The sequence below is a fragment of the Cryptotermes secundus genome, unplaced genomic scaffold (genome assembly GCF_002891405.2).
Source record: "Cryptotermes secundus unplaced genomic scaffold, Csec_1.0 scaffold40, whole genome shotgun sequence".
NCBI classification, from domain to species: Eukaryota; Metazoa; Arthropoda; class Insecta; order Blattodea; family Kalotermitidae; genus Cryptotermes; species Cryptotermes secundus.
In genome coordinates this window covers 1,037,243-1,051,559 of record NW_019730583.1, presented here as the reverse complement: position 1 = coordinate 1,051,559, position 14,317 = coordinate 1,037,243, and the positions used below count along the sequence as shown (strand labels likewise).

Below are 14,317 nucleotides of genomic sequence, written 5' to 3'. Positions count from 1 at the left end.
ACTAGGCATAGAAGTGGTGTCTTTCATGCAAGTTTTCCTACCGAAATTATATTACCTATCCCATCTCTCCTGTTCGTACTTCACGTGCAGCTCATCTTATCCACCTTCATTTGAATATGCTGTCAACATTTACTCAACAGAGCAAATTATTGAACTCCCTATTACGTAAATTCTTTTCCTACTTCTCAGCTCCAAATATTCCACTCAGGGTCCTGTTCTCAGGCATCCTCAGTCTGTGTTGTTCCCTTAATGTCAGAGTGTAAGTTTCACATACATATAAACAAATTAAATTTTATTCGAAAAGAAGTTAAGTGAATAAATTGTTAGTGACTGAAAACTTGTCATCCAGAAAGTTAATCGAATAGCTTAACTCGAAACTGAAAGTAATAATAGACTGGTTAGAATTCATACGAGTATTTCGTATTCGAGCGGCCCGTAATTCAAATATCGCCATAGAAACCGGCTATTATGAAAGGGTTATTTTTGTTTTCCTCAGTTCCTTCATGCAAGTGCCCAGAAAATACTTCGAAGTCACAACTTTTCATTTCCCCACATGCTTACCGATATACGAATCGCCCTACTACTGTATTTCAGCCTATATCATTTGGCCTCCTGGAAGGGTAATTACATATCTTCATAAATAAATTAACAGGACAAATACTGATCAAGTGTTCTACAGCCTCTCACTCATGTATGAAAATATTGTTCATAGCTCGCAGTGTGCTTCACTCTAGAGTGAGACCGAGCTTTTGACGGCTCACCGTATGCTTCACTCTAGAGTGAGACAAAGCTTTGGATGGCTCACCGTGTGCCTCACTTGAGAGTGAGACCAAGCTTTGGACGGCTCACCATATGCTTTACTTAAGTTACAACAAACCATACTAGGCCACACAATGCTTGATTCGAGTCAAAGTTCTGTACAGCTGACTGCACGCCTACTCACATCAGACTAAGTTGCGCATGGATCACCATATGCTCACTCATGTCAGGCCTAGCTCTGTGTAGCTCACCGTATGCTTCTCGTGATGCTACCGGAGTGGTGGATGCGGATGAACTCGTTGCTTGTGGTAGCAATATGGAAGTAGGACTGCTTCTCATTGACGAAGAAGGTGTCCGGTACCCAGATGTTCTTGATGAACTCGGATCCCACTGACAGGGTCTCCACGCCAGGACGCTTTCGAAACGCAAGCCTCGGGTCCGTCCAGAATTGACGAAAGTAGAAATCCAATGTGAAGTCCTGCGGGTAAAAGAACAGATCCGGGGGCGGGGGGTCAGTCCTGTTTGGCAAGCCCCGCTCCGGAGTGGGGGGCCAAGTCAGCAGCTCTTGCCAAGCAGAAAACATTGTCTGTTCTAGAACTTAATTATCGTACTTTATCTTCGGTTAGGTTGTAGGGAACTGTCTTGACTATGTTCATCATAAGCTTCTCACCGTGGTTGGGAATCGAACCAGCAACCGTTTGTTTTCTAAACTATAATATGAACAGCTTTGTTTTAATATTAAATACTTGATGCCATAGGTATAGCGCACTATTTATAAATTTCAAAATTCTTCTATTAAGAGGGGAGAATAAGGGGAGGGAAATTAAAGTATTGACTCGGTTTATGAAATGAGTTGCATGCGACCACTCCGTCTGGCTCGTGAGTTAATTTCAGGTTAGATTTTTCCGTGGCTCAATTAGCACAGAAACAAAATATTTATAAGACTTGTTTTATGAGTTAGTCTTTTATCGCACTTGAAATAAAATTATTCCACGTAGATTGATAAATTGAAGCGAGATTCCGGTATCACATACTAGGTTACATCCACTAGTGATAAATAATATCTGACATTTGTTGCTCTTAAAAGAACTGGATTTTTATCTAATATTTATTTGTAACGCCACCATTTCATGCAGAGCTATCAATTCCAGACTGCGTAATACAGTTTAATTCTGTAGTTTTATGTTCCCTTGTAACGTTCCGTACACACTTTCGCGTATCTTGATCTGTAGTACGCGTAATACTGAGCTGTTCGTTCGTACAAATAGCCCTGATATTTCAGTCAATCTGTGCCAATGTTTTCTGGAGCTAACGTGATATCCTGCCGACTTTCCATACATGGAAATAATTGATATATTTTGCTCTTCTTTGTCCAGTTATAGGAAAGCAGAAATGCAGTTACAAAGAAGCTTGAAACCTTACTGCACTCTGTTGTATTGTACAGGTAGAATACAGCTCACATGCGCTCCATGTATGTAGACGTCAGAGGATAACACGTATACTGGCTGCAATGCCCACCTGTCCTCTCATCTCTACACTAATAACAAACCATTGAAATGACAGTGACACAACAGCACTGAGCACTACACATATGAGTCCAGTCAGCATGCAGCTGTGACAATTGGAATCCCAAACTCTCGATAACCTAAAAGAGACAGAACCCTATGGCATGAAGTTTTCTTTATCCTGATGAAAATACTCAGCTGAACAACGAGGAATAATTTAATTCGTGAATTTACATGCCTTTGTTTGGAAATGTAAATAAATATATTTAAATGGTTCCTTGAGATATTAGAAATGAAGAGTAAAAGTAAAATAATTTCCTTGTGTTAAATAAACACCGAGATAAGAAGTTTAGGGAATGGAGGTATAGCTCCAGGAATATTTAACCTCGGCACTAGACGGAGGTGAGTGGGCAGTTTCATGCCTCCGGGGGAATTTCCACCGTAATCCTTTCTATAGGAGAATGGTTGGGACCAGATCGGTCTGAAAGCAATGTCGACGACAGAAAGCCCATATGTAATTACTGTACTGATTTAGCTCCTAAAGTTCAAGGTACAAAATGTTGTTTTTATTCGATTACGAACAACAAACAAAAACTAAAAATATTCAGCCGTTCCAAATTTATGTAAAAATATGTAATTCTGCCGTACTATAGAACTTTTTTTTTTTTGTTTATTACAAATTAAAGCATGTAATTCACAGGTATATACAGGTTTAAGCCGAGGTCTGCAAAATCTTGTTTTCACACGTGTTCGTGAAATGTAAAGTTGTTTTCGTTCGATTAAGAACAACAAACAAAATCTAAAAATTTTCAGCCGTTCCAAATTTATGTAAAAATATGTAATTCTGCCGCACTATAGAACGTATGTTTTTTTTTTGTTTATTACAAATTAAAGCATGTACTTCACAGGCATATACAGGTTTAAGCCGAGGTCTGCAGAATCTAGTTTTCACACGTGTTCCTGAAATGTCAATATTATATTGAAACTGTTATTCAGTTATATCTTTGACATACTGACAAACAGTCATTCAATGCATCGATTGTTTGGGATGTCCAGTATCTACATTAGTGTGTGAAAAGCCTCAGACAGCCATCAGCGAGCCACTGTGCCAGTTGCCATGCTTGCATGCAGCGCAGGATGTCACCACCGTATATGACATCTGTTGTGATCCGCTGGGTTATAGCAGCGTCTAGTCTGGAAGGTTTGTACGGGCGTTGCAGTCGGACAGAGTGCCTCCATCCTCCGAAACTACAGTACATACCTAGCAGTCTACGCTGTGCTACAACCCGGAAGTCGCAATGTGGATCTTCACTGCCATGAAAGCTTCAGAGCTTGTGTACCTTGCGGAGTGATAATTTCTGGCATGTGACACCATGTATTATGGTAGAAATTTACCGACGTTTGGCGGGGACGTTCTACTTCCATCTTCAGGATATAAGAATAAGCCGAGCTAGTCAGCAGCAAGAAATTGTATTTGCTACTTGTTACTTGCTTGCCTTACTCTTAGAGCATGAAGGTGAAGGCTTCACGTTTTTCTGCAAGCTCACAGATTTCCAGCCTACACAATACCACATACCAGAAGCTAATACGTTTCGGAGCAATCACTGTGAGAGCATCAGATCTCACATATGTATCTTAAGGACTTGTGATATTTGTGTGACCATTTTACTAATATATTCGTGGGTCTGCTTGTAACACAGTTGTCATATGGTCTGTGATTTGTGATTTTTACTCTTTTGTCGCGTGTACAAATATTTATTACACAGCTTGTGTTGCTTAGGTTATGTGTGGTTTACTAGAAAAGTGCGTGTCATATGTAATACTTACGTGGTGCGATAAAAATTGGTATCGAGAAAAAATAATGCTTACAATGCAAAACCGTATGAAGTGTTGGCATCCAGTTCGGTACTTAGACATGTTTCTCAAAAACTTCATAATCTGATAACAATATACAATAATATAGTGTGAATGTTGTTTTAACTAGTCAATTCTTTTTGCCAGATATCTGAACATTGAGACAATTGAAAAGAATTTGAGAACCGACTATATTATGAGCTTTTTTATTGCTAGTGGGGTGGGACTAAGTCCCTTGTACTGCGGCCACTTCTGGCCTATTGTACCAGTCCCAGATGATAGGTGAGGGTAATTGTGGAGCAATTGGTGGAATGAAGATTGGTAGGGGAAACCTAAGTACTCGGAAAGAAACCTGCCCCAGCGCCACTTTCTCCACCACAAATCCCACTTGACCAGACCCGGGATCGAACCCGGGTCGCCGCTGTGGGAAGCCAGCGACTAACCGCTTGAACTATGGCGCGGCCACTTATATTTTGAGTTTGCGTTGCATTCTGGGGAAAAGGTGTTAATATCCAGACTACATAATTCTCTAAGTGTTGACTTATATACTAATCGCTATATTACAGTCTGACAGAGCTTCTGTGTTTGCACACACAGTATTTATTTTTTCGCTTAATAAATTAATAGCATCAGCATATATAGGAAAACCTAGTCGTAAATTCGAGCGCAGTGTTAAAATTGGACTTAAATATGACATGAGATATTAGATTGGATTCTGCTGGCTTAGGACAGAGGCCAATGGCGGATTCTTGTGAACACGGCAATGAATATAAAGGCAGGTTAGCGGTAGCGTAGTGGTTGAGGGGCTATGCTACAAGCCGGAAGGTCGCCGGTTCACGTCCCGATGAGGTCATTGGATTCTTTTCAATTGACCTAATCCTTCCAGCCGCACTATGGCCCTGGGGTCGAGTCAGTCTCTAACAGAAATGAGTACCAGGAATGAATTAAATAGTTTTCCTGGGGAGTAAAGCGCGGCCGGCGCGTAAGGCTGACAACCTTACCATCACCTGTGAGCCGATTGTCTAGATAATGTGGGACCCTCAACGTCTCACAACCGTATGGTCCTTCACGGCCTGGCACAGGGATAGCTTTAATTTACTTTTACAAGCTTGAATTAAATTTTTAACATGTGGGCATTAATTTTAAAATTCTAAAGAATTGGCTTAACTTGCCACATTTTATCAGAAATATTTCCTTTATTTATGGGAACAAGAAACATATATTGCAGTTCTGGTTCTGATACACTCGTAGATATGGTTTCAAGAGAGAACACTTGGCTTTCTCCAGATTGTTTCGCTTGTGAAATTTAATCAAATGTGATCATACCTGGCTATCTACCATTAAGCATATATTTCAGTTTCCATCTGCCTGCCATTCGATCGCCCTGCACGTTAGTAATAACGAGGTGTACTGCAGCAGTTTCTTTCCTGAATAACAATCATGAGCTCTTATAAGCGCCAGTTTGAATTCTCGATTTCCATAACTAATTAAATAAAATAATTCGTTGTCATTCGCATGTCTCAACCACTTGTTATGAATAAACAGGATCAACTTGAATAACTGACTAACTCGATGAAACAGTCTCTTCTTAAAATACTAAGAATCATTCGGGTACTCATGAAATTATCCACATTTTAATGGAACCCGAAGGTTCTGTATCATGTTCAGAAGAATCCACCCTTGTGCCTGCCCTGAGGAACATGGTTCAGTCCACGCCCTCACACCCCATTTATTTAAAATTCATGGCACTTTTATTCTCTCATCTAAGCCTAGGTCTTCCAAATGCAATATTCGTTCCATGTACTTGGACTATAAACTTGTAAACCTATGTGCCCTAACCAGTTCACCTTACTTGATCTGACCACACTTACAGCACTGATTATCAGAGATGCGAAGACGTAAAGTAAAACTAATATTTTACATGTTGATGTCAAATAGAGACAGAATTTTCATCAAGTTACAGTTATATATATCATTTTAAGGAGAAGTAGTGCGGCAATAAATATGACGTTTCATTAATAAGTGTAAGACTATTATTATTTAAATAAAGTCATGATTTACATTTGTGTAATAGGCTGGTACATGAATGTACTTCATATGTATTGCATAAAGAATAGCCGATAGCAAAAGGGGTATGTTTTACCAATTTTTTACTGTCTTTTTGCAACTAGCATGTCTGATTTACTCAACAATAGCTTGTTTCGTATATGTTACCGAAAGAAACTGAGAATTTGTTGGGATCTGTAACGTTTAGTGGAGAGTAAAATGTATGGCTATACTAGATGTGTGGTTCTTCCCAACTTTATTATCCTTGCTCCAAATATTCTCCTTAGCACTATATTCTCAGACATCCTCAATTCCCGTAGGGTGAGGTCTACAAATTTCAACAACTATTTCCATACTGTAATTGCTCTCATATGGTTTTGCTTTGCAAGTAATTGAGAAATGGCTGAGTGCTGAAAGTAGAGAGAAATGCAGACTTGCTTCATATTTAAAACAGTGTGTTATTCTTCTTCCTCTTGCATTAGTGCGCATCCATATTATGAAACAATGTGTAAAGTGTAAGTGTAAAAACATTCAATATTATTCTTATATAGAACTATATTTATACTAACATGATGTAACACAAAGTAGACAAAAATTATGATAGAAGAAAACAATATTAATTATGATGACAATATAAATTCAAGGACGCAGATATTTCAAGCCCATTTATTTTTCACAGCTGCTTCTGTAGAATGGAGAAAAGAAACATGTAATTGTTATCTGTAAAAGGTGTATCTTAAAATAAAGAGTACAAGGATGCTTTTTACGAAAAGAGTGTTAGATGTGTCTGTGTGATTAACGTGGAAAGTTAACAAGGGGCCCTGAATGCAGCAGAGAGCGGTGCAAGTGTAACACAGGGAGGCGCTGCAACACAGTGCGTTACTTTTCTCCTCCAGCCGTGTGTGTCTTAGACGGGAAAGCGATTTATGTGGTCATAGGATGCGATGTGATTTTTGGAAAGTATGAACCACAAGCGTACGAAAGGAAAGAAGGTGAAGTGGTTTGGGAATGTGATTAAGCTGGACGAAATTGTGGGTGGTTCAGATATTTTTGAAAGTAATGCAGAAGGTAGAAAATAAACGGAAAGGCCACGCTTTGGGGGAGAGGCGTAGAGGAATATTTGCAGGAGTTTTAAGTGAAGAGAGTGAGGTAAAGTTAAGTAATAGAGATAAACGAGTATTTGTCGTATAAGTGATCAAGGCATTAGAAGGACCATAGAGTAAGGGAGTAGGTAATTAAGGAAGAATGAAATATTTAAAAGATGACTTAAATTTCTTGTATTAGTAAGTACTCATGCACATGTAATGAACTTCTTGATAATTTTCGTGTAATTAATCGATATTTACTTTTTTACAACTTAAGCCGCAGCTCTTCGTTGTAGAAAACAAATTTCCCCATGGAAGTTAATTTTCGGAAACATAATTTTCAACAGCGAATATCGTTTTTTTTCGATACCCCGCCAGAAAAAAGATTTTAAATTTTCAAAGAATTATTTTGTCTTTGAATTATGAATCTGATCTGGACAGAGGGGCTATCCATCACTACTTAAAGCGAGGAAGAATATTGCTATTTTTGTAAATTGTTGCAGATAAATATTTGAGGCTGTGAACTCTCTATAATAAGGCATCTGTATCTATATGTGGATATAGAAGGATACATTTTCCGATTATCTGTGTGTGTAATGTGCATGTTAACATTGGTAATAGTTAAGAACGGAAAGAGAAAGCAGGAGCAATGAACGGCAGTGAGGTGTCCCTGTGTTTTGTCTGCAGTGGAGCTCCATTTTGCCCAGAAAGTCTTATAGCTTTCATATTGAGTGAAATTTGTTTCCATGGTGACCTTATAACATACAATAAGGGATAAGTAGAAAGGTTATATGCTCAAACCGCAGCTGTTAATGGGAGCTGTCCAAACCGTTGTTTCTCTTCTCAACAAATGTTTAATTAGAAGTCTGTCAGTGCGCAACCTTAGATTTATGACATCTGTACGGATTGTACTGCTGAAGTTGCTTTCTAAGAAATTCTACATATACGTTAATTACTGTAGTTTCTCAGAAGCCGTTAACATATCAGCTAGTCAAAATATTTCATTCTTCACATGGAAACCGAAATTTCATTAACGCGTTTACCAGAGCTTGCTACTGGACCCTATCCTTAACCATAAGAATACAGTTTACACATTCATAATCTATTACTTTCATGATCCGCTTTAATATTATCCTGCCACCCTCCCTCTCAATTTGTCTCTTTCCTTTAGTTTTTTCGATTATATTTGTGTATGTATTTCTTGCTTTTAGCCTGAAGACTATTATTTTCTTGTGTAGAGGGCAACCATTCAGAATTAAACAAAAATCTTGTGGTTGCCAATACTACTAGCGCAAGCGATGTTCATGTCCCTGTCAAAATACTAGATCTCTATTCTCTTCCAAAAATATTGAAGGACGTATTTTCCAACTGTCCGGCAGGAAACTCGCAAAATGAAGAAAATATGATATAGTCGAATATGTCCCAACTGTAATGGCTTTAAATTCGGAATACTGAGTCGCGTTCTGATGTTGCTTTATATTATATACAAAAAATTATCTACGGTTAGTGAACCCAGAATATTATTCAACAGTGCATACTGTTCACTTTCAACAGCTTCTGACGCACAATTCCACAATGAGGTTCACGGACTATAATTATTAAGTCTATCATTCATGGTTTTAGATTTAACAAAATTAATCGCAGAAATATCAGTCAGTTTAAAAGGAAATAGATTCCAAAATATATTATTCCCTAAGATTATTAAAGTTGACTGAAAGAATCCGACGTTTTCCTTAGGTGGCATTTGTGGGTGTTTGGATGCATGCAGGGATAGCTTTGACGTCCCTGCAAATCTAATCAAGATTGGATACCAAAGTCTTTTCCATGAGCCTTACAGCTGACCCCGTAGTGACTTGCTTTAAGCCGACGGAGTAGCCAGGGCAGTACTGTGACACTGGCGAGCAAGCTTATGCGTTCCAATAATGTGTGAAGAGGCATGTCGGTGTGCTGGCCGACAGGGGTCACACTGAGCTGCCTGGCGTAGTTCCAGAGACGCAGTGCGACTGCTAGGGTCGTACAAAGCAGTATTTTGTGTGTCTGTGCCATCGAGCGCAAAATAATAGTTATGATATATGTTCCCGAGTGACACTTTAATTTCCATTCTCAATGACCTAAAGATTAAAATACACAAATTACACTTTTACTCGTTGGTTTGAGGGGTGGCAACTTGGTCCTTGCCCTGAATGACTGAGGCATCTGAGAACGTAGTTCTGCAGAATACATCTTGGCCTTCAGGCAGGAAGTGACACGAGGCTGGATAAAACTGAATGAAACGGAATATGCAATTAATGTTATTGTCATTACGCAGTCAAGAAGAGTGAGTGAGGCGGGGAACGTGACACACAAGCGAGACATGGGAAATGTACACTGCATTTTAGTGAAAATAAACGTGAAAGAACGAGTCCACTTTGCAGCTGTAGACGTAAATATGAGGAAAATGGATCTTATATAAGTGGGTTTGCGGGTGTGGACTGGATTCCTCTGGCGCATTATTTTGTGAACAAGGTATTGAAATTTCTGGTTTTATGAAACTCGAATAAAGCCCTGACTAACTGAGCTAGTATTAGCTTTTGAGAATGGCAATGCATGATGCACTTAATTATTATTTTTAACGATGAAAACTCATGTTTTATGAGTCTACAAACATTTATTACCTATAAAAGAGGTATAACATGATTTCAATTTGTAAAAATTCCGTAATTTCTGAAAGAAGATTTTCGAAAGCATGTACTACTTTAGTCTTTTAAGCCTGAAGAAAGTGTTTGTTTCCTCAAAGTTTCTGGTCCAATATCAGTTATTCGAAATTGTTGGACTACTCTTTCTATTATATTTTGGAAGTTATTTACACTTGTTACTAATACTATATTTTCTACAGAACCAATATGCATGGCCAGTATCTGTCTAGTGACAGAAGTTTAAAGGATTTTAGTTAATTTGAAGCAATGTAAAATTAAAAAAAAAACTAATTTATCTTGGAAAGTATTGTAATATGTATAGCTAGGCAACGGCTCGGTAAACACATTTCGTAGGTAACACAATCACGTATAGAACTTCGGTTACTAGGGTTTTGATACACTCAGTGTAACTTAACTGATTTAAAGCCAATATACACGGCAAATGAACCTTTCAAGGAACAGTAACGGCCAAGAATGCAATGATTCTACTGTTGAAAGAGGTGACTTCTACACGGTTCACCGGAACATAATAACAGGAGAGGCTGCCAGACTAATTAATTAAGGAATTGATTATTTACGGGATTGCGGAATTAATTACGGACTTACGGTATTAAGGATTTGGACTTGGCTTCGTACAAAATTAAATCACCGAATTCATTCCAGGAGCATCCAAGTGTTGAAGTTTTGAAGATTTTAGTTATATGTTACTGTGCCAGTGATTTTTATAAATGTTATAATTATTTACCTTTACGACGGGTGACTGTCCAATAAATCGATTAATCTAATCCAGATCCCATTATTTATTAGCCACGTAACCAAGATACGTGACAATATGTTAAAAACATAGTCTTTATATTTTAATTAATCTCCTTGCCAACTGCAGCATCATTGTCCATGATTAGGACTATTGTGTTTTATGTGGTATATAAAGCTCCTCTAAATCCAGTACGGACTGATGTGTATAGCAGGTTTTTGTTCCCTTCTGCTACACACCTACTCGTTTAATCCAAGATTTATAATATCAAACAAAAGATTTCAACTGATGCGTTATCAACCTTTATCATATGTCCTCTAAAAGGCCTTATTAATTTGTTTATGGTTTAAGTAGGAAGGCTTTCAGTAGCTCGGACTGCATAGTTTCGAATGAATGAGTAGAGACGGAAGTGGAAATAAGCAGTCATAATGTAACGTGAGGGGGAATCACAGCAGTCACATGGACGAGAGACGGTCTGCGGATCGAGATTAAACTCGAGATTTCCCAAATAATAGAAGTGCCACAGACCCGACTGCAAAGGGCGGTGCATATTCCCTGTTGTGTAGACTCACATGAATAGATCAGTAGGTTACCGTGAAGCACATGAAGTAACTTGTCGTTTATTTTGACAGCAGTGACGTATGACCTAGTGACTATTGCATCTGCTTAATGATCCTGGAAAACAGTGGAAGTTAAGAAGCTTCTAATAATTTCAAAAAATTTCAAATTCAAAAGTAATTTCCTACGGAAAATATGTTATAATATTGACTTTATAATTTAATTAACCTCCTTACCCGCTCAGCATGTCAAGAAATTCTTTATCTGTCATAGAACTCTAGTTTTCTCATTTTTCATATGTCGGTGCTAATATTTAGTGAAGAAAAGGTGTTATGTATTACCTCATTATAAAATGTTCTCCTTAACCTTAATAATTTTTCATTCTTAAGAATTATTAAATAAATACTAATTAATAGAAACACAATGCTCATATATAATGTCATCTTTTGGGATAAAATTCAATATAATCTCTTACAAGTTGACCAATATTTCGCACGACTATACTGTTTCAGTTTTCAGGGTCGAATAATAGGTCCTGTAAGCAAGAAATAAACAGAGAATATTTCAATGAAACGGCACGAACTTCTGCCATATTGCACGATATCACATCCCAGAACATTATTCTCTTCATATTCCCCGCTGTAATATCCTCAAATCTCACAAAGCGTTTACAAATAGTAGAGAGAACAGACTCTCAAAACATAACACAGTGGGTCATGCATATATCCTTACACGCCGCTAAGTAAAATTCTTTCATTTGTCGTGCTAAGTTCTGTACAAGAACGGTGGTTCATATTTGTCGCATTGGCGATTTTGCTTAAGTAGGGGCGCAGGGACGCAGTGTTTAGCAGCACGCAACTTGAATCCTAATCGAGCCGAGTCTCGAATCGGTGACTATCACTAAAGCTGTATATAAGCCTATCATCTTATCAGCAGCGTTAATTACGTAGCATGAGGATTGGCTGCGTGACTCACAAGGTTTGTAATGGGTAAATGTCCCAAGTTAAAATATTAGAGCACATTAACCGTAAATACGTATGTACATTGTGCCTAGTTCACTGGATGTAGTTCAGCCTTCTTAACACATCGATATCCGAACCTTCTCCCCTTCCATCTAGACCCGTCCTTCAAAACTGAAGTCTAAGCTATACCCTAGAGTTGTGAGCCTTCCAGTTAGAACACAGATTGTGGGCCGTTTACAAATAATTTAAATTTTTGATAAAATATATGTATACAAAACAATAATTTTGCTTGTGGTCTGGTATGGGTGTGCAACTTGGTCTCTGATATTAAGGGAAATACATAGACTGAGAATGTATGAAAACAGGGTGCTGAAGAGAATATTTAGACCTACGAGGAATGAAATAATAGGACGCTCGTGAAAATTACATAACGAGGAGCTTCGTAGCGTGTACATTGCGCTAACACAGAGTAATTAGAGCGATGAAGTCAAGGAGGATGAGATGGGCAGAGCGTGTATCAGAAAAGAGAAAGAAGATGAATGCATACAGGCTTCTGGTGGGAAGGACAGAAGGAAAGAGACCAGTAAGCAGACCTATACATAGGTGGGAGGATAATATTAAAATGATCTTGGAGGTATAGAATAGGGTGGTGTGGATTGGATTAATCTCGTTTAGGATACGGACCAGTTCTGGGCTCTTGTGGACACGATAACGAATTTTCGGTTTCCATAAAATGGTGGTAAATTCTTGAGTAGCTTAGAGACTGTCGAATTTTCAAGGACTCGGCTATATGGAGTTAGTTAGTCAGTCAGTAAGATAGTTGGTAACACTTTTCCCGGGCCGGCACTCATGTTTCACAGGTTATCTAAAAAAATTCTTTCATGTGTTGGTCTTCTCTGTTCGCTAGGTCGGTTCGATCATGTTTGCCTGGCGCGTTTCACATATTTATGTTCATTGTGTCATATATGTTTATCTAATTGTCTTGAAGGGACAATTTGAGTGGTTCACATTGGATGTATGAAGATATTACCAAGGTACAGGAAGTTTTCAAAATTATTTTATTTCGAATACAGAAATTTTCACTCAGGCCTTACTACTTGAAGATNATCATTGGCCGCCATGCCGAGTGGACCCAGTTGGACTCCACCCTCCATGAAGTTAGTTAAAAAAATAATTTTTGGTATTAACCTCACACCCATGACTTTATCTATCTAGTGGTCTCTCTATTCCGGTTTCCTAACTAAAATTTAGTATGCATTTCTGACGTCCTCTCTGTTCCTCTGATGTTCTCTGTTTTATTCCCTGCATATCTGAGGAACTCCACTTTTGTTTTGACCGAATTGTAGGAAGACACTAACGGCACTCAATCCCTCATTACTAGCAAGCACCGGAATATTGCACCAATGAAATTGACGATTTCTTTTCGAGAGAAAGTACGTAAGAATTAGACTGATCTTGTATGCCTCAATTCCCACTAAACATCGGAAATATTTGGTAAACATCACAAATTTAATTTCATGGTGAACGCAAAAAAGGTAAAGTGGCTTCTGAGTCTAAGTATCGGGAGATGAAGGCGTAGACAGCGCCGAGATAAATCTTCACGCTTGCTGAAGACCAGCCTCCAAGTTACATAGATGATAAGTGTCAGATATACTCCTGGCCATCTTAGCCTGAAGAATAGCCCCTCATACCTTCTGTGCCGGAGGATGGAAGCGCCCCAGAACTAGCCTGGAACTGGTGACCAAGGGGAGAGTTATTGCTTTCGGTAGAAACAGAATCTCATTCACTTCAATTACCGAGGATTTCTTCGTTTAAATCCACAATATTTTATTACAGGAGCTTGTACACTAAATTTTGTCAGTTGGTAATTGTCGATAAATAACTCTGGTATCAGTAAATACGTAAGGAGAACATAGCTTTGATTAGATAAAAAATATGTGCGTGGGTTACGAGTCGAGTGCGTTATCCCTGTGGTCCGGAGCTAAACAGCTGCTTGCAGCATCAGCACCGAGGGGAAATTTGCATTTCCAATATTTGGATGACCTTTCACGTATCCTACGTAACGCAGGCGGTGAGCCTGCAGGCAGGACATCACTTACAGGAGCAGTAGACAGATATT

At 38.6% G+C, this 14,317-nt stretch overlaps 1 protein-coding gene across 13 annotated transcripts in view; it reads right to left on the bottom strand.

The window, feature by feature from the left end:
* LOC111866341 (gamma-aminobutyric acid receptor subunit beta) overlaps window positions 1-14,317 on the bottom strand; it is a 157,496-nt gene that overhangs the window by 50,208 nt on the left and 92,971 nt on the right. For all 13 annotated transcript variants that reach the window (XM_023855193.2, XM_023855192.2, XM_023855197.2 and 10 more), the window contains one exon: window positions 1,011-1,237. In XM_023855193.2, the coding sequence (XP_023710961.1) occupies window positions 1,011-1,237 (227 nt within the window). The remainder of the gene's footprint in view (window positions 1-1,010; window positions 1,238-14,317) is intronic.